The sequence below is a fragment of the Pongo abelii genome, chromosome 2 (assembly GCF_028885655.2).
Source record: "Pongo abelii isolate AG06213 chromosome 2, NHGRI_mPonAbe1-v2.0_pri, whole genome shotgun sequence".
NCBI classification, from domain to species: domain Eukaryota; kingdom Metazoa; phylum Chordata; class Mammalia; order Primates; family Hominidae; genus Pongo; species Pongo abelii.
The window spans coordinates 96,969,339-96,990,451 of NC_085928.1; the positions used below are offsets into that span (position 1 = coordinate 96,969,339).

The window sequence follows — 21,113 nt, forward strand, 5'->3', positions numbered from 1 at the left end:
CGGCCTGCCGAGTGCCTGGGATTGCAGGCGCACGCTGCCACGCCTGACTAGTTTCTGTGTTTTTGGTGGAGACGGGGTTTCACCGTGTTGACCAGGCTGGTCTCCAGCTCCTGGCCTCGAGTGATCTGCCCGCCTCGGCCTCCCGAGGTGCTGGGATTGCAGACGGAGTCTCGCTCACTCAATGCTCAATGTTGCTCAGGCTGGAGTGCAGTGGCGTGATCTCGGCTGGCTGCAACCTCCACCTCCCAGCCGCCTGCCTTGGCCTCCTAAAGTGCTAAGATTACAGCCTCTGCCCTGCCGCTGCCCCATCTGGGAGGAGCGCCTCTCCCCGGCCGCCACCCCGTCTGGGAAGTGAGGAGCCCCTCTGCCCAGCCGCCGCGTCTGGGAAGTGAGGAGTGCCTCTGCCCGGCCGCCATCCCATGTAGGAAGTGAGGAGCGTCTCTGCCCGGCCGCCCATCGTCTGGGATGTGAGGAGCGCCTCTGCCCGGTCGCCCCTTCTGGGAAGTGAGGAGCGCCTCTGCTCGGTCGCCCCTTCTGGGAAGTGAGGAGCGCCTCTGCCTGGTCGCCCCGTCTGGGAGGTGAGGAGCACCTCTGCCCGGCCGCCCCGTCTGGGAGGTGAGGAGCACCTCTGCCCAGCCGCCACCCCGTCTGGGAGGAAGTGAGGAGCGCCTCTGCCCGGCTGCCCCATCTGGGAAGTGAGGAGCGCCTCTACCCAGCCGCCCCGTCTGGACAGTGAGGAGCGCCTCTGCCTGGCCACCCTGTCTGGGAGGTGAGGAGCGCCTCTGCCCGGCCGCCACCCCGTCTGGGAGGAAGTGAGGAGCACCTCTGCCCGGCCGCCCCGTCTGGGAGATGAGGAGCACCTCTGCCCGGCTGCCCCGTCTGGGAGGTGAGGAGCGCCTCTGCCTGGCCGCCACCCCGTCTGGGAGGAAGTGAGGAGTGCCTCTGCCCAGCCGCCCCATCTGGGAAGTGAGGAGCGCCTCTACCCAGCCGCCCCGTCTGGACAGTGAGGAGCGCCTCTGCCTGGCCGCCCAGTCTGGGAGGTGAGGAGCGCCTCTGCCCGGCCGCCACCCCGTCTGGGAAGTGAGGAGCGCCTCTGCCCGGCCGCCCCGTCTGGGAAGTGAGGAGCGCCTCTGCCCGGCTGCCCCGTCTGGGAGGTGAGGAGTGCCTCTGCCCCGCCGCCACCCTGTCTGGGAGGAAGTGAAGAGCGCCTCTGCCCGGCTGCCACCCCGTCTGGGAGGAAGTAAGGAGTGCCTCTGCCCGGCTGCCCCGTCTGGGAAGTGAGGAGCGCCTCTACCCGGCCGCCCCGTCTGGTAAGTGAGGAGCGCCTCTGCCCGGCCGCCCCCTCTGGGAAGTGAGGAGCGCCTCTGCCCGGCCGCCACCCTCTCTGGGAAGTGAGGAGCGCCTCTGCCCCGCCGCCCATCGTCTGGGAGGTGAGGAGCGCCTCTGCCCGGCCGCCCCGTCTGGGAAGTGAGGAGGACTTCTGCCCGGCCGCCCCTTCTGGGATGTGAGGAGCGCCTCTGCCCGGCCGCCCCGTCTGGGAGGAAGTGAGGAGCGCCTCTGCCCGGCCGCCCCGTCTGGGAGGCGAGGAGCGCCTCTGCCTGGCTGCCACCCCGTCTGGGAGGAAGTGAGGAGCGCCTCTGCCCGGCCACCCCGTCTGGGAGGTGAGGAGCACCTCTGCCCGGCCGCCCCATCTGGGAGGTGAGGAGCGCCTCTGCCTGGCCACCCTGTCTGGGAGGTGTACCCAACAGCTCCGAAGAGACAGAGACCATCGGGAGCGGGCCATGAGGACGATGGCGGTTTTGTTGAAAAGAAAGGGGGGAAGTGTGGGGAAAGGAAGGAGAGATCAGATTGTTGCTGTGTCTGTGTAGAAAGAGGTGGGCATAGGAGACTCCATTTTGTTCTGACTAGGAGAAATTCTTCTGCCTTGGGATGCTGTTGATCTATGGCCTTTCCCCCAGCCTGGTGCTCTCTGAAACATGTGCTGTGTCAATTCAAGGTTAAATGGATTAAGGGCGGTGCAAGATGTGCTTTGTTAAACAGATGCTTGAAGGCAGCGTGCCCTTTAAGAGTCATCACCACTCCCTAATCTCAAGTACCCAGGGACACAAACACTGCAGAAGGCCGCAGGGACCTCTGCCTAGGAAAACCAGAGACCTTTGTTCATGTGTTTATCTCCTGACCTTCTCTCCACTATTATCCTATGACCCTGCCACATCCCCCTCTCCGAGAAACACCCAAGAATGATCAATAAATACTTAATTAAAAAAAAAAAAAGAATCAAAATTGAGGCCGGGCGTGGTGGCTCACACCTGTAATCCCAGCACTTTGGGAGGCCGAGGCGGGCAGATCACGAGGTCAGGAGATCGAGACCATCCTGGCTAACATGGTGAAACCCCGTCTCTACTAAAAATACAAAAGATTAGCTGGACGTGATGGTGCCTGCTTGTGGTCCCAGCTACTCGGGGGGCTGAGGCGGGAGAATTGCTTGAGCCTGGGAGGCGGCGGTTGCGGTGAGCCAAGATCACGCCACTGCACTCCAGCCTGGGTTACAGAGTGAGACTCTGTCTCAAAAAAAAAAAAAAAGAATCAAAATTGAATCACTTGTGTTAAAAATTCTCACAAATGGAGCTGGGGAAGGTTCTCATGCACAACTGCCTGATAACGAGAACTATTAGAAAAGAATCTGCAAAAACCACAATCTTTTACAAAGGCCATCGCAAACTTACATAAAAAAATACTTTTGTGATGACATCTGCCAGCAACTGCCTGTCCAACTTGGGACTGGTGCCACTAGTGTTATTGATCCTTGTAGCCAAGGATAATTGATTCAAAACAATTATGTAATCCCCCTCTTTTATCCTTTAAAAATCTTTATCTTCCTTTACCTCCCTGAATATGCACGTTTACTATGGCATGTGTATTCCCATTGCAATGCCCATTCCCAAATAAATATGATATAATTTATTTATTTTGAAAAAAAATTAATATGTAATAGTTGTACATATTTCAAGGATATATGTGATATCTTAATACATTCATTCCATGTGCAGTGATCAAATCAGGATAATGGGGTATTCATCACTTTAAACATTTATATTTTCTTTATGTCGGGAATATTCCAATTCTTCTTTTCTAGCAGTTTTGAATTACACAATAAACTATTGTTATAGTTCCCCTACTGCACTCAAATGCTAGATCTTATGCCTTCTACTTAACTACATTTCTGTATCTATTAACCAACCTTGAAAAAAGTCTTTATTTCATCTTCATTTTGAAAGATTTTTTTTTTTTTTTTTTGCTGAGTTTAGAATTCTGGGTTGACAGTTGTTTTTTTGCTTTTGTTTTGGGGCTTTTTGTTTTTTCTTTCAAGATGTCACTACATTGCTTCTGACCTACATAGTCTGATGAGAAGTCTACTCTAAGTCTTACTTTAGTTCCTCTTTATGTAATGTGTCTTTTTTTCCCTCTGGAAATTTTCCAATTTTTCTCTGTCTTTAGTTTTCAGCAGTTTGATGTGTCCAGGTGTGTATGCACGTGTGTTTGTGTATGTGTGTGTGTTTTGAGATGGGGGTCTCAGTTTGTCACCTAGGCTGGAGTGTAGTAGTGCAATCATGGCCCACTGCAGCCTTGACCTCCTGGGCTCAGCCTCCTGATGTAGCTGGAACTACAGGCATCTGTAGTGCCCCCACCTCCCATCATTTTTAACAGCTGTATTGATAAATAATTCATGTACCATAAAATTTACCCTTTTAAATTGTACAATTCAGTGATTTTTAGTATGAAATGCTACACTTAAGAAATATAAATACATTTTTAAAGTAATTTACCATTAATAGCCTAAAATCAAAGAACAAGTCATTTTCTAAGAAATGAATACTGTGAGTATATGTTAAGATGTTAAAAGAAGACATTTCATTAAAATTTTTCTTATCTTTGATATTTATATATATTATGCTTTCCAAGAATAAAAAAGACTAAACTTCAGTTAGGGAACCACTGGAGTGGCAGTAGGGGTAAACTTTCAAATCTACTTTCAGCTGCAGTGTGTGTGTTGCCTTTACTTCTTCAGGATTCTTTGGAGTATTGCTGGACACAAACATGTTAATTTTCCATCTTGGAGTTTCCTCAGTCATGTAGGTGGTATGAATTTATATCCTAAACGTGTATGAGATATAGACCCACAGCTACACATTGATATTTTCAGGGGACACTTTTTCCTAGCCAGATATGAGATGGGAATCAAAACATTTCCTTCTTTTCTCTTTATGCATAGGCTTGAAATTTTTCTGTCAGTGACTTCATTAAGCCTTTTGTGAGTTTCAGCTTAATGCAAAGGTCTCAGTACTAGCCTCCCCCCACATATGGACCTAGTGAGCCTCTAGGTTATCAGACTGACACTCTTCCCAAGTCCAGGTGTCAGTTTAGCTCACAAACTTACTGTTCTGGATTTTAGTTTTATCTGTTTCAGCACCTGTGTTTTTCTGTATCTATGTATTAGTTATGTGTGAATGTATGTATGTGTCTTTTAAATGCAAGCCTCAATTAACCAGTGCATTTAAAATAATGTCATATTTTATCCATCAGTACTAGGAGGAAGAAGGATTTTTAGCCAGTCATGCTGTTGTGACCATAGTTTATAATTAATCATTGTGCTTGCTCTTTATAGTTTCTCACAGTTTGTCTGTTTATAATATTGTGCAGTGGTTGAGAGCAGTTCAGACTCTGGAGTCAGGACATTTGGGTTCAAGCTTCCTCACTTTCTGTCTTGAGATTTTGGTAATGTATTTGACCTCTCAATGCCTCGGTTTCCCCATCTGTAAATGAAAATAACTCCTACTTCATAGAAATGTTGTGAGAAAGCACTTAGCACATAAGTGCTCAAGAAATGTTAGTTTTTTATAATTATCTTTGAATATCTCATTTTAGTCTATATCTTAAGTTCTGATTTTGCTATGTTTCAACCATGATGAAAATACTTACTATGTCTCCTAGGTGGAGGTAGGAGACAAACAAATAAAATGCAAAATAGTGTGTTCCTTTTTTAGTATTTATACATTGCTTTGGCTACTTAACAGCAAAGCTTATTTTCCTCCAAATTACCACCTCTGTCAGAAACATAGATGGATGATGCTGCTTTCTTCAGACTGCTCAAAGATCTCAAATGTAGCCTAGTATTATTTTCATACCTAGAGCAAGGTATACTTGGAATGCAAATACCATGGCCTGGCCTTATTTCTTTTTTTTTTTTTTTTAGGGGCTAGAGGAAATTTTTAATTTTTCTTGTTTTCATTATTACCAAATCAGTACTCCTTTCAGAAGAGTAAAAAATCCTCTCCAACTTTTCTTTCTTTTTTTTTTTTTTTTTTTTTTTTCAACTCTGAATTTCTTTTTTTAATTTTTAATTTTTGTGGGCACATAATAGGCGTACATATTAATAGGTTACATGAGATGGTCTGCAGCGTGTAATAATCACATCATGGAAGATGAAGTATCCATCCTTTCAAGCATTTATCCTTTGTGTTACAAACAATCCAGCTATATTCTTCCAGTTATTTTAAAATGTACAATTGAATTTTTTTTTTTTTTTTTTTTTTTAATTTATGAAGTATTTATTGATCGTTCTTGGGTGTTTCTCGGAGAGGGGGATATGGGAGGGTCATAGGATAATAGTGGAGAGAAGGTCAGGAGATAAACACATGAACAAAGGTCTCTGGTTTTCCTAGGCAGAGGTCCCTGCGGCCTTCTGCAGTGTTTGTGCCCCTGGGTACTTGAGATTAGGGAGTGGTGATGACTCTTAAAGGGCATGCTGCCTTCAAGCATCTGTTTAACAAAGCACATCTTGCACCGCCCTTAATCCATTTAACCCTAAGTTGACACAGCATATGTTTCAGAGAGCATGGGGCTAGGGGAAAGGCCATAGATCAACAGCACCCCAAGGCAGAAGAATTTCTCCTAGTCAGAACAAAATGGAGTCTCCTATGCCCACCCCATTCTACACAGACACAGCAACAATCTGATCTCTCCTTCCTTTCCCCACACTTCCTCCCCTTCTCTTCAACAAAACCGCCATCGTCCTCATGGCCCGCTCCCGATGGTCGCTGTCTCTTTGGAGCTGTTGGGTACACCTCCCAGACAGGGCAGCCGGGCAGAGGCGCTCCTCACGTCCCAGACAGGGCGGCCGGGCAGAGGCGCTCCTTGCTTCCCAGACGGGGCCGCCCGGGCAGAGGCGCTCCTCTCCTCCCAGACGGGGCGGCCGGGCAGAGGCTCTCCTCACATCCCAGACGATGGGCGGCCGGGTAGAGGCGCTCCTCACATCCCAGACGGGGCGGCCGGGCAGAGGCGCTCCTCACTTCCCCGACTGGGCCGCCCGGGCAGAGGCGCTCCTCGCTTCCCAGAAGGGGCCGCCTGGGCAGAGGCGCTCCTCGCTTCCCAGACGGGGCTGCCCGGGCAGAGGTGCTCCTCACTTCCCAGACGGGGCCGCCCGGGCAGAGGCGCTCCTCACTTCCTCCCAGACCGGGTGGCAGCCGGGCAGAGGTGCTCCTCACCTCCCAGACGGGGCGGGGCCTGGCCTTATTTCTATGATGGACACAACAATCCAATTTTCCAGTATTCACATAAGGTTATATTAACTAGAAGTCAGATTTCTTTCAGAGTAGACAAGAATCTCTAATTATTGGATAACCAAGAACATTTATTTAGGCATTACCAAGGACATTTATTAACATTAGAATGTTAATTTATAGATGTTACATTTTGTGAGGGAATGAACACTTACTGTCTTTTTCCAATAATAAAGACATGAAAGGAAGAAAATAATATCTCTTTAAACAGGGGCTTGAAAGGTACTAAAATCATTTACTAGTCTAATTACTAGGTAACTTCTATGAAAAAATAACTTTCTTGTTAGCAGAATGCCTTTGCTTTCTTGCTGTGGTAGGAAAAGTAGATTTTAAGTACCGTCTAGACCTTTTTGTACTTTAAGTAGGATTTCAGCACAATTAGAGCCAAGAAAGAAAACATCTAGCCAGCTAGTTTTGTCTCTGGGGAAAGAAAGAAACTAAAAGAACACAGTTATTTGAGAATAAATTAAAGAGCTTATTCATAGGGAAAGGGGATTTTAGCCCTAGCCCTAGAAGCTGTTGGAATAGAAAGAGAATGGGAAAGCTGAAGTGACATGGGACAAAAACTCCCTTTTCTATTATTTTATATATATTTATTTATTTATTTAAATATTTATAAATATTAAATATATATAATTTATATATAATATATAATTAAATAAAATTATATATAATATGTAAAAATTATATATAATTAAATAAAATTATATATAATATGTAAAAATTATATATAATTAAATAAAATTTTATATATATATATATATATATATTTTTTTTTTTTTTAATGGAGTTTCAATCTTTGTTGCCCAGGCTGGAGTGCAGTGGCGCGATCTCAGCTCACTGCAACCTCCACCTCCCGGGTTTAAGCAATTCTCCTGCCTCAGCCTCCCCTGTAGCTGGGATTACAGGCACCCACCACCGCGCCCAGCTAATTTTTGTATTTATTTACTTTTTTTTTTTTTTTTTTTAGTAGAGACAGGCTTTCACCATGTTGGCCAGGCTGGTCTTGAACTCCTGACATCAGGTGATCTGCCCGCCTTGGCCTCCCAAAGTGCTGGCATTACAGGCCTGAGCCACCGCACCCGGCCTCTGTGCTATATTTTTAAAAGAAAATTTAATGTACTGTACTGAATACAAGAGAAACCTAGGACAGTCACCATCATCCATGAGGAAGAGAAAAGCACATCATATATTACACATCTGAACCATGAATCATATATTCTTGAACACAGTCTTTACTATACTAACTCAGAAGAAACTCCTAAATAGATCTCAGATATATACCACCCTAAATTTGGACACGGTTTGTAATTCTACTCATAATCTAAGGAAATCCCTTATATGCTAGTGGATCTTTTGTTTTAAATGTTTATCAAATATTTTATAGTATTATTTTCATATTACATTAACAGATGTCATGTATTAAAGTTACCATGAAGACAGCATATTATATTGGAAACGGCAGAGCTCATAGATTCACAAGGTCCTACTACTTCTAATACTGAACTAGTTTTGGAACCTTGGAACCTTGGGCAGAGTACTTCCTGAGACTGAATTTCTTCATTTGAAAAATAAATAAGAAAAAAAAATTCCTTTTCACTTTTTTCTCATAGGACTTTTGTGAAGAGTAATGCTGATAATGTATGTGAAATACTTTGTATTTGTACAGATTGATGGTGATGTTTATTATTTATATAATTTTAAAGAAATCTCAACGTCTATGTCTTCCTCTCAGAATTTTTCTTATTATATTCTAGGCCTTTAATGATTGACCCCCAGGGTCAAGCCAATAAGTGGATCAAAAACTCTGAAAAAGAAAATCAGCTTAGTGTTATTAAGCTATCAGATTCAGACTATATGAGAACATTGGAAAACTGTATTCAGTTTGGAACTCCACTTCTATTAGAAAATGTTGGTGAAGAACTGGATCCATCTTTGGAGCCTTTACTACTCAGACAAACTTTTAAACAAGGTATAAAGCAATTACTATTAATCTGTAGAACTGAAAGATGATTGAATTATCTTGGAGGCATGAAAGAAGCCTACTACATAAATTTAATAACAATGTTAATAATGCAGAACTTCTGGCTCATTGTTATGAGTGAAAGGAAATTTGGAACAAGCTGTCAGGAATGAACCTTCGCCAGGTATTCTAAGATAAATACATTGCCCTCTCTTCATTGCCTTAACCGCTGTTATCTAGACTATCAGAGAACATAAAGAAGTTGAAGCCAGCTTGAAATTCCTTTATCCTGTGACCCTTGACCACAAAAAGTCTATTGTTATGAATAGTGATGGTGTCAAACTCCTGGCCTCAAGTGATCCTCCTCCCTCAGCCTCCCAAAGTACTGGGATTACAGGCATTAGCCATCATGAATAGTGATGGTGAATGTGGGCCCGAGTTGAGTTTAGGTAAACATTGTCCACCTAATACCTTTCTGTTTATAAAAATTTGTCTCTGCCAAGTGCTATTACCTTTAAGAGCTTTAGTCATTTACATATATTTTAGAATTGTGACTGAAAATTGATGGAGGAAGAAAGCTCAAAAGAAATCTTGATTTACAAAGCTCTATGACAACCAGAGAAAATGTCCTATATTAACCCAGAAAGAGTCCTGCTGTATAATTGCTTACTTGCTGCTGTGTCTGTGACTTTTGCCACTCCTGTTTTCTGTATGTTATTATTATCATTTTGAGACAGAGTCTTGCTCTGATGCTCAGGCTGGAGTGTGGTAGTGCAGTCTCAGCTCACTGCCTCCTGGGTTCAAGCGATTCTTGTTCCTTAGCCTCCAAAGTAGCTGGGATTACAGGTGTGTTCCACCACGACACCCAACTAATTTTTTTAGTATTTTTAGTAGAGATAGGGTTTCACATGTTGGCCAGGCTGGTGTTGAACTCCTTACCTCCAGTGATCCACTTGCCTTGGCCTCCCAGAGTGTTGGGATTATAGGTGTGAGCCACTGAGCCTGGCCCTGTTTTCTATTTTAAACTACTTTAGGACCATTTATTTGTAACCTAGGCAAGGCCATAGCATGAGGGGCTATGTAACTAGCTCACTTGTTATGCATTTGTTTTCTGAAATATAGGTGGCATTGATTGCATCAGACTTGGTGAGGTCATTATTGAGTATTCCTTTGATTTCAAGTTTTATATCACCACAAAACTGAGAAATCCACACTATATGCCAGAGCTGGCTACAAAAGTGTCTTTGCTCAATTTCATGATAACTCCAGAAGGACTTGAAGATCAATTACTAGGTATTGTTGTTGCAAAGGAGAGGTACGTATTTTCTTAGATGCTTCTAGATGGTTTAAAAAGGAATATTTGTAGGTCATTGATATTTTTGTTTTGTGAATATTTTAAAACTTTGTCAAATTTTATACTTTGTTACTATAAATAATCACATAATCCTCTAAAATAGCCATCTGTAACAAGTAAGTTATAAGCCAACCACGTTATATTGGGCTTTTAGTATGGGCAGTTGGGTTCGGGTTACCTGCCATTGTTACAGGAAAGGGATTCCGATCCAGACCCCACGAAAGGATTGTTGGATCTTGTGCAAGAAAGAATTCAGGGCGAGTCCACAGAGTATAATGAAAGCAAGTTTATTAAGAAAGTAAAGGAATAAAAGAATGGCTGCTCCATAGACAGCCCCAAGGGCTGCTAGTCGTCCATTTTTATGGTTATTTCTTGATTATATGCTAAACAAGGGGTGGATTATTTATGTCTCCCTTTTTTAGACCATAGAGGGTAACTTTTTGACATTGTCATAGCATTTGTGAACTATTACGGCACTGGTGGGGTGTAGCAGTGAGGAGGACCAGAGGTCACTTTTGTGGCCATCTTGGTATTGGTGGGATTTAGCCAGCTTCTTTACTGTAACCTCTTTTATCAGCAAGGTCTTTATGACCTGTTTCTTGTGTTGACATCCTATCTCATCCTGTGACTTGGAATGCCCAACCGTTTGGGAATGCAGTCCAGTAGGTTTTAATCACATTTTACCCACCCCCTGCTCAAGATGGAGTTGCTCTGGTTCAAATTCCTCTGACACCATGACTTCTGACTTTGGAATGAGCCAGAAATTTCACCCCTAGGAATCTATGCTATGACCGTAAATAGAAATACATTCATATATATATATATAGGATATTAATAAGAAAATGCTTAGCAAAAGAAGGAAAAAGCAGCATATAAAACTATATCCAGAATAGGTGATATTTTGTTTAAAAAAAGATTGATATTTATCTACATATATAAAAAGAATAAAAAAAGATTGGAGAGGAATACACTTCAATGTTAAAGTAATTATCTCTGTGGTGGTAAGATTATGGGTAATTTTTATTGTTTTCCTTATACTTTATATGTGTACTATTTTTATTTTATTTTAAGTTCCAGGGTACATGTGCATGATGTGCAGGTTTGTTACATAGGTAAACGTGTGCCATGGTGATTTGCTGCGCTTATCAACCCATCACCTAGGTATTAAGCCCAGCATGCATTAGCTATTTTTCCTGATGCTCTCCCTCCTCCTACCCACCCTGACAGGCCCCAGTGTGTGTTGTTCCCTACCCTGTGTCTACGTGTTCATATTTTTCAGCTCCCACTTATAAGTGAGAACATGTGGTGGTTATTGTGTTTGTTGACGATAATGGCTGCCAGCTCCATCCATGTCTCTGCAAAGGACATTATCCTGTTCCTTTTTATGGCTGTGTAGTATTCCATGGTGTATATGTACCACATTTTCTTTATCCAGTCTATAGTTGATGGACACTTAGGTTGATTCCATGTCTTTGCTATTGTGAATAGTGCTGCAGTGAACATACACGTGCATGTGCCTTTATAATAGAATGATTTCTATTCCTTTGGTATATACCCAGTAATGGGATTGCTGTGTCAAATGGTATATCTGGTTCTAGGTCTTTGAGGAATCACCAGACTGTCTTCCACGATGGTTAAACTAATTTACATTCCCACCAACAGTGTAAAAGCGTTTCTATTTCTCTGCAGCCTCACCAGCATCTGTTGTTTCTTGACTTTTTAATAATCGCCATTCTGACTGGCATAAGATGGTGTCTCATTGTGGTTTTGATTTACATTTCTGTAATGATCAGTGATGTTGAGCTTGTTTTCATATGTTTGTTGGCCACATAAATATCTTGAGAAGTGTCCTTGTGTCCTTTGCCCACTTTTTAATGGGGTTGTTTGTCTTTTCTTGTAAATTTGTTTAAGTTCTTTGTAGATTCTGGATATTAGATCTTTGTCAGGTGGATTGATTGCAAAAATTTTCTCCCATTCTGTAGGTTGTCTGTACATTCTGATAGTTTATTTTGTTGTGCAGAAGCTCCTTAGTTTAATTAGATCCCATTTTTCAATTTGTGTTTTTGTTGCAATTGCTTTCGATGTTTTTGTCATGAAATCTTTGCCTGTGCCTATAATAAGGATTAAAGACTTAAATGTAAAACCCCAAATATTTTTTTTTAAATGAGGAAAAACACTATGGTACCTGGGAGGGCTACTAGTAAAGAATTTCTTCTGGAAGGAAATCTGATATCACTTGAATCTAAATGTAGCATTATCAAGTGGTCTAGTAAATGAAATCGAATTAAAAGTGGAAATATGTAACCATGAAGTGTTTCTTCCAATATTTAAATCCCACTTGTAGAGTGTCCAATATGGAGCCATGTCATAACATATTCTATTCCATGGTAGACTGTGTTATTTTGAAGTTTCATCCCCTTTTTGTTTGATATAAGTGTTTTGACATAAGTGCCAATTTTGCCTTTCACTTAAAGAACCAGTTTTATGACCAGTCATCCTTTCAATGTTTGCTACTATAGAAAATATGATGAAAATGAGACTTAGTGATGACAAAATCAAGAAATAGATAAGAAGTTCATACTTCGAGTTTCTTCTCCAGTTCTTACTCTTGCATACCAGCTATGCCATATGGATAAGTCTAATGTATTCTTAGACTTACTGTGGCACATGTTATTGCCACATTTTACGTGTATACAATTAATGCTTTTTCTGCTTGAACTCTCAAATAGTTATATGTGTGAAAGTATTCTTCCCTTAAAGCAATTAATCACCTTAGTTTGTGTTAGATGTCTACAAATTTGCGATATGTAACACTTAGATATAAATTTAGATAAAATACTACAAATTTGGACTAAATGTTTCTATCTTTTTAGACCAGAATTAGAAGAGGAACGAAATGCCCTTATTCTTCAGTCTGCAGCTAACAAGAAACAGCTGAAAGACATAGAGAAAAAAATTTTAGAAACATTATCATCATCAGAAGGAAACATTTTAGAAGATGAAAGTGCAATTAAAGTCTTAGACTCTGCCAAAATGATGTCCAATGAAATAACAAAGAAACAGCAGGTGAAAAAAGAATCCTAGAAATCTTTTGATTTAAATCTTAAGATTCTTAAGAAATCTTAAGATCCTGATTTGCTTCCAGTCCCCAAGGAAGGTGCTGGAGTAGCCTTGCTGGAAAGGAAAAAGAAAATGATAAAATACCAAAACATAAATTTAAACTCATAAGAGAATATCTTACTGTTAAATTATTTAAAACCTGGTCTGATCTATATGGTATCTATACACAGAAGAAATACATTTAGAATGAACATTTTAAAATGTATTTATTATTATTGGATAGGTAAGGTATTATTATAAGTATCGGATAGGTATTATTATTGGATAGGTAAGGTATTATTAGAAGTATTGGATAGGTATCCAGTTTCAGCTTTCTACATATAGCTAGCCAGTTTCCCCAGCACCATTTATTAAATAGGGAATCCTTTCCCCATTTCTTGTTTTTGTCAGGTTTGTCAAAGATCAGATGGTTGTAGATGTGTGGTGTTATTTCTGAGGGCTCCGTTCTGTTCCATTTGTCTATAACTCTGTTGAAACTGGATCCCTTCCTTATACCTTATACAAAAATTAATTCAAGATGGATTAAAGACTTAAATGTTAGACCTAAAACTATAAAAACCCTAGAAGAAAACCTTGGCAATACCATTCAGGACATTGGCATGGGCAAGGACTTCATGTCTAAAACACCAAAAGCAATGGCAACAAAAGCCAAAATTGACAAATGGGATCTAATTAAACTAAAGAGCTTCTGCACAGCAAAAGAAACTACCCTCAGAGTGAACAGGCAACCTACAGAATGGGAGAAAATTTTTACAATCTACCCATCTGGCAAAGGGCTAATATCCAGAATCTACAAAGAACTTAAACAGATTTACAAGAAAAAATGAAACAACCCCATCAAAAAGTGGGCAAAGGATATGAACAGACACTTCTCAAAAGAAGACATTTATGCAGCCAACAGACACATGAAAAAATGCTCATCGTCACTGGCCATCAGAAAAATGCAAATCAAAACCACAATGAGATACCATCTCACACCAGTTAGAATGGCAATCATTAAAAAGTCAGGAAACAACAGGTGCTGGAGAGGATGTGGAGAAATAGGAACACTTTTACACTGTTGGTGGGAGTGTAAATTAGTTCAACCATTGTGGAAGACAGTGTGGCACTTTGTCAAGGATCTAGAACTAGGAATACCATTTGACCCAGCGATCACATTACTGGGTATATACCCAAAGGATTATAAATCACGCTACTATAAAGACACATGCACACGTATGTTTATCGCGGCACTAGTCACAATAGCAAAGACTTGGAACCAACCCAAATGTCCATCAATGATAGACTGGATTAAGAAAATGTGGCACATATATACCATGGAATACTATGCAGCCATAAAAAAGGATGAGTTCATGTTCTTTGCAGGGACATGGATGAAGCTGGAAACCATCATTCTGAGCAAACTATCGCAAGGACAGAAAACAAAACACTGCATGTTCTCCCTCATAGGTGGGAATTGAACAATGAGAACACTTGGACACAGGATGGGGAATATCACACACTGGGAGCTGTCATGGGGTGGGGGGAGCGGGGAGGGATAGCATTAGGAGGAATACCTAATGTAAATGACGAGTTAATGGGTGCAGCAAACCAACATGGTACTTGTATACATGTGTAACAAACCTGCACATTGTGCACATGTACCCTAGAACTTAAAGTATAATTTTAAAAAAGAAGTATTGGAAAGGTATTATTACTGAACAGGTAAGGTATTATTATTGGATAGGTATTATTAGAAGTATCGGATAGGTATTATTATTGGATAGGTAAAGTAGGCTACTTGGGTTCATCCAGGTTTTAATTGACTCTTCTCCGGAAAATTGAATTTGAGAGCTTGTCTTACCTCTGTTTCTGATTGGCATTGTTGGTGGAGGTAGTTGCTAGTTGATTGAACAATTAGGGATTCTAGGAATAAATAGAGATTCTTAGACATTAATTCCATCATTATCTTGTCATTTGTTGGGAAGACAGGTATAAGAGTTGAGGGTGGCAGGTGGAGGAAGAGAGGCAAATAGTTTACAGCCAATAATGGATTTATTGCAAATTCACCTAACAGAGCTGAATGAGATATATATATATATATATATATATATATATATATATATATATATATATATATAGTGTGTGTGTGTGTGTGTGTATATATATAGTGTGTGTGTGTACATATATATATAGTGTGTGTGTATATATATATAAGTGTGTGTATATATATGTATATATATTTTTTGAGACAGAGTTTCGCTCTTGTTGTCCAGGCTGGAGTGCAGTGTCGTGATCTCAGCTCACTCCAACATCCACCTCCAGGTTCAAGTAATTCTCCTGCCTCAGGCCTCCTGAGTAGCTGGGATTACAGGCGCCCACCACCACACCAGGCCAATTTTTTTGTATTTTTAGTAGAGACAGGGTTTCATCGTGTTGGCCAGGTTGGTCTTGAACTCCTGATCTCAGTTGATCTACCCGCCTTGGCCTCCCAAAGCGCAGGGATTACAGGCGTGAGCCACTGTGCCCAGCCCTGAATGATATTTTTATATTACTTCTCTTTTTATAGAATAATACAATGTTATAAGCAGGAAAGGCGTTAGCAAGCAGTTATTTTTTGCACTTCATAGTTGAGAAAACTAGGGCCCAGAAAGGTTGGCAGAGGCCCAAGTTTACACAATTAAGTGGTATTACAGAATGACTTCTGTAAGCTAACGTTATTGATCTTGAGGCCTTTCGGTTTTCCTTGACCCGCCCAATGAATTACGTGCTCCTTCACTTCAGGGTAATTAAAAAATAAAAAGAAACCTAAACAGAGATTGCACTAATTACTCAGCATCTCTGCACTGCTCCCCACCCCACAGTGCACCCTTGCTCTGGGACAGAGGACTTGTTGTTGTCGTTGTTGTTGTTGTTGTTGTTCCAGAGTTTTGCTCTTGCTGCCCAGGCTATAGTATAATGGCGCCATCTTGGCTCATTGCAACCTTCGCCTCCCGGATTCAAGCGATTCTTCTGCCTCAGCCTCCCAAGTAGCTGGGATTACAGGCATGCGCCACCACACCTGGCTAATTTTGTAATTTTAGTAGAGATGGGGTTTCTCCATGTTGGTCAGGCTGGTCTTGAACTCCCAACCTTAGGTGATCCGCCTGCCTTGGCCTCTCAAAGTGCTGGGATTACAGGCATGAGCCACTGTGCCCGGCTGGACAGAGGACTTTCTAAAACTCTAGGCACCCTTCCCTTTTGGATAGATTTATTTTGCATGAATGTGATGGTAATCATGCTTTCTGGTCACTTGTACTATTTGGCGCTTTGTTTTGTTTTGGGTTTTTCATCTTCGTGGAGCCAAAGGAGTAGGGTCTTAGAGTAATATTCTGTGGCAGCCCCCAGTCTGGGACCATGGCTGAGATATTCTGTAATGTCTCCTTTCCCAATACCCGTCCATCAGAGCAGAACAAGCTACTTCTTGTTCCCTCACCAAACTAGTTTTCAAAGGGGAGAGAAGATAGGGAGCATTTATTGGCTTATTTCCTATTAAGACTCGAAGAGAAAGGGAGATATAATTATTTATTGGTTCAAGTACTTTATCTTACAGTGAGAAAAATATAATAAATGATAGGACCTTTCTGACTGGATCCCATTGATCATTGCAAACACAGTTTTAAATTCACTATATGGTGTGAGCTAAAACATACTCTGTATCTGACCCTGACTTCTATTCTACCTCTCTCCACCTACCTAATGTAAGAAAAAACATCTTCAGGGAAAGCTCTCCAAAACAGTCAAAATCTGCTTTTCCCTTTTACCTGAGCCCACAAGATTAAACAAACACAAACAAAACTTTACAAGTTTATTCTAGAGATTTCAAAGTTTACCCCTACAGCTACTCCAGTGGTTTCCTGACTGAAGTTTAGTCTTTTTTATTTTTGGAAAGTATTATATATATAAATATCACAGACCAGAAAAGTTTTACAAGTAATGAGTTGCCCTCTTTTAACATCTTAACATATACTCACAGTATTTCTTTCTTTTCTTTTTTTTTTTTTTTGAGATGGAATTTTGCTCTTGTTTCCCAGGCTAAAGTGCGATGGCGCGATCTCGGCTCACAGCAACCTCTGCCTCCCGGGTTCAAGCCATTCTCCTGCCTCAGCCTCCAGAGTAGCTGGGATTAGGGGCGTGTACCACCACATCTGGCTAATTTTGTATTTTTAGTAGAGACGGGGTTTCTCCATATTGGTCAGGCTGGTCTCGAACTCCGGACCTCAGATGATCCACCCGCCTCAGCCTCCCAAAGTGCTGGGATTACAGGTGTGAGCCACCGTGCCCAGCCCACAGTATTTATTTCTTAGAAAATATCTTGTTCTTTGATTTTAGGCTATTAATGGTAAATGATTTTTAAAATGTATTTATATTTCTTAAGCCTAGCATTTCATGCTAAGGATTCAAGTTTAGCAAACACTGTTTGTAAGTATACATAGATCAAGCCATGGAATATGAATTAAGTTATTATTTAATATTTAAAAATTATAGCCGGGTGCAGTGGCTCATGCCTGTAATCCCAGCACTTTGGGAGGCCAAAGCAGGTGGATCACCTGAGGTCAAGAGTTCAAGACTAGCCTGACCAACATGGTGAAACCCCATCTCTACTAAAATACAAAAATTAGCCAGGTGTGGTGGTGGACACCTGTAATCTCAGCTACTTGGGAGGCTGAGGCAGGAGAATCCTTTGAACCCAGGAGGTGGAGGTTGTAGTAAGCTGAGACGTGCCACTGCACTCCAGCCTGGGTGACAGAGCAAGACTCCCTTTCAAAAAAATAAAAATTATATTTCCTGTTTGTTTCTGCTTGCTATTGCTATTAATTGCAAAATGGCATTTTAATTGAAAGTCAAAGTTTAAATAGCAAAAGGTTTAAGTGAGAATACTAAAATTATGTTTTCTTACATAAGATGTCATTAATTCCCATTGTCGATAACTTTGTTTTACTTATTTATAGTTAGGACTGAGATTCCAAACTTATTTTTAGTTCATTTGTGGTTATACAGTATAATTTTGGGGAAAGTTTGTTTGCAAGGAACAGGAACCCACTTGAATTAGCTAAAATAAAAAAGATACAAGGGAATAATTTATTTTCCCAATTATAGGACATACATCCATACCTCAAGGATGAACGGAAGGCCTTAGGTTTCTGTACTCTCTGTCTCTTCCTCTACCTCTGGGGCTGTGTGGTCATTCTGTGCTTGCCTCTACTCTATCTGAAGAGCAGTTTATTTTAAGACTTTTATATCTCTTCCTTTATATACTCATCTAGCATGTAGAAACCAACATGTAGAAAAAGTCCCATTACCTTTTACTCCTAATGCCAATGCCACCTAACTTCAGTTTCTGAGGCTTTTAAAGTTTTAATTCTCCAGGGAAATTTTTGATTACCTTATCTTGGATCTGGTTCTATCCCTGCCTCTTGATTAAATTAGCAACAAACAGGATTTTATATAAACGTGACTACATAGGCATACCATTCATCAGAGTCTGTGGATAGCATTACCAAAGAAGGAAGAGTGAGTTGGAATAGTGCTCGAAACATTTTTTCTAGAGAATATCAACCTATCCGATTGAGTTGATGAGCTATTATCTTGGAGAACATTTTTCTTTGGGGGTTGAATATCTACAGCCCTGTTAAGTTAGAAAATTAAACATATGAGAAGCTAGTTGAAAAAGCATTCTTGTATATAAAACCATCAATCAACAAATAGTTTTGAATACCTACTTTGCCAGACTGTGCTGGGTTCCAGTACACGAGTTAACACCTTAAATATACGCACATGTACACTTGCTCTCCATCCCTCTCTCCCTCTTTATCTCTGACCTGTTAAAATAAAAGAAGGTGAATGACTACAGTAGATACAGGTCAGTCAGTCAAAGAATAAGCAAAGCTTTCTTATTTGGTATGTCTCAAGAAAGAGATAGTTGGTAGCTGATCATACTGTTAATCTAAAGTTTAAACTTGTTTTTTCTTTTTTCCTCTCTTGTTCCTCCTCTCTCTCCTTCCCCTTTCCTCCATCCCTAGTTCTTTCCTTCATCCCCTTTTGTTTTCTTTATTTCTGGCTTTTAGTACGATAAAGCCCTCTCTTGTAAACCATACTTAAACTCATATAATGTTATTGCACTGAGATTTTTTAAAAAATATATATACTTCATTATATGAAAAGTACATAATTAAAATACTCTTCCTATTTCTTAATCTTGCTTTTTCTATTCTCCTAGATTGCAGAAAAAACAGAACTCAAAATAGCAGAGTCTCGAGAAGGCTATAGAGCCATTGCCAAACACTCATCAGTATTATTCTTTAGCATTGCAGACCTGGCTAATATTGATCCCATGTATCAGTACTCTCTCACGTGGTTTGTGAACCTTTATATCAACTCTATTCATGACAGGTAAACATTCTCTCACTTTATTCATCTTCCCGAGGTTGGATTTTCACAGCCCTTTCCATTTAAAAAAATGTTACTTTTTTAAAAACTTATATAATATATATCCATTACAGAACATTAAAAGTGTGGAAAAATGGCCGGGTGCAGTGGCTCACACCTGTAATCTCAGCACTTTGGGAGGCTGAGGCAGGCAGATCACTTGAGGTCAGGAGTTGGAGACCAGCCTGGCCAACATGATGAAACCCCGTATCTACTAAATATACAAAAATTAGCCAGGCGTGGTGGCGGGCGCCTGTAATCCCAGCTACTCAGGAGGCTGAAGCAGGAGAATCGCTTGAACTCAGGAGGTGGATGTTGCAGTGAGTCGAGATGGCGCCCCCACACTCCAGCCTGGGCAACAGAGTGAGACTGTCTCAAAAAATAAAAATAAAAATACAAAATAAAAAAGTGGAAAAGTGAAAGAAAAAAAGACATACGAAAGATAATCAAAACCTCCTTTCTATTTTAAGTTGTTGTTTCACTCCTACTCAAGATTTAGGCATGGAGGGATTAACTTTAATTTTTTTCTTCTCTCTTTTAAATATTTCAATGAGGCAGGCACATGATTTATTTTTCCTAGCAACTCTAGTGTATCTTTCTCCAAGACTGAGGTCTCTAAAAGGCTTCAGTCCCACATTTCTTTTTTCTTTATTTTATTTATTTATTTATTTATTTATTTTTGAGACAAGGTCTCACTCTGTCACCCAGGCTAGAGTGCAGTGGCACAATCACAGCTCACTGCAACCTCAACCTCACAGGCTCAGGTGTTCCACCCACCTCAGCCTTCAGAGTAGCTGGGACTACAGGTGCACACCACTATGTCTGGCTAATTTTTGAATTTTTTTGTAGAGATGGGGTTTCACTACGTTGCCCAGGCTGGTCTCGAACTCCTGGTCTCAAGAAATCTTCCCGACTCAGCCTCCCTAAGTGCTGAGATTACAGGAGTGAGCCACTGCACCTGGCCCCACATTTCTAATAGTTTTCTAGATATTTGCACTTTAATCACTTAATGAATGTATTCAAATTTCGGAGTCAGACTGGAGTTGGGGATTACACCTCAGTTCTGCCACATACTAGCTGCATGCCTACAGGCAAGTTCGTTAACGTGAGGTAATTGCCTCAATTTTTCTTCTCTATAAAATTGGGATAATAATAGTACCTGCCTTTTGGATTTTTATGAGAATTAAATGAGATAATTTTTGTAAAGTGTTTATAACAATGTCTGGTATTTAGTAACTGCTGTACTTGTTAAGTAAAATAAAAATACGACTTGAGCCAATCGTGTATGCTGTGAGAAATTTCTACATTGGCTCTTGGTAGAATAACCTCTGCTGAGTGATTGAAATCCCTTCTCAGTTGGGATTTGGAATTTGAATTTATACAACCCATATGATGAAGGAAATTCAAGTTAAAGAATTGACATAAAAATGTCAATATCAAGTTTTGGTGAGGATGTGGAATAATTGGAACCCTCTTACACTGCTGGTTGGATTTTAAAATAATGTGGCCACTTTGTAAGTTCTTCAAAATATTAAACCTAGATTTGCCATATGACCCAGCAATTCCACTCCTGGGTATATACCCAAAAGAATTGATTGCATATGTTCAC

The 21,113-nt window shown here is 40.9% G+C and overlaps 1 protein-coding gene across 6 annotated transcripts in view; it reads left to right on the top strand.

Annotated features, from left to right (window-relative positions):
- Positions 1–21,113, top strand: part of DNAH12 (dynein axonemal heavy chain 12) — a 269,970-nt gene that overhangs the window by 188,460 nt on the left and 60,397 nt on the right. For 4 of the 6 annotated variants that reach the window (XM_054551999.2, XM_054552001.2, XM_054552000.2 and 1 more), the window contains 4 exons: positions 8,378–8,592; positions 9,706–9,898; positions 12,811–13,003; positions 19,296–19,468. In XM_054551999.2, the coding sequence (XP_054407974.1) occupies positions 8,378–8,592; positions 9,706–9,898; positions 12,811–13,003; positions 19,296–19,468 (774 nt within the window). The remainder of the gene's footprint in view (positions 1–8,377; positions 8,593–9,705; positions 9,899–12,810; positions 13,004–19,295; positions 19,469–21,113) is intronic. The other 2 variants (XR_010139196.1, XM_054552002.2) reach the window with 2 other exon arrangements.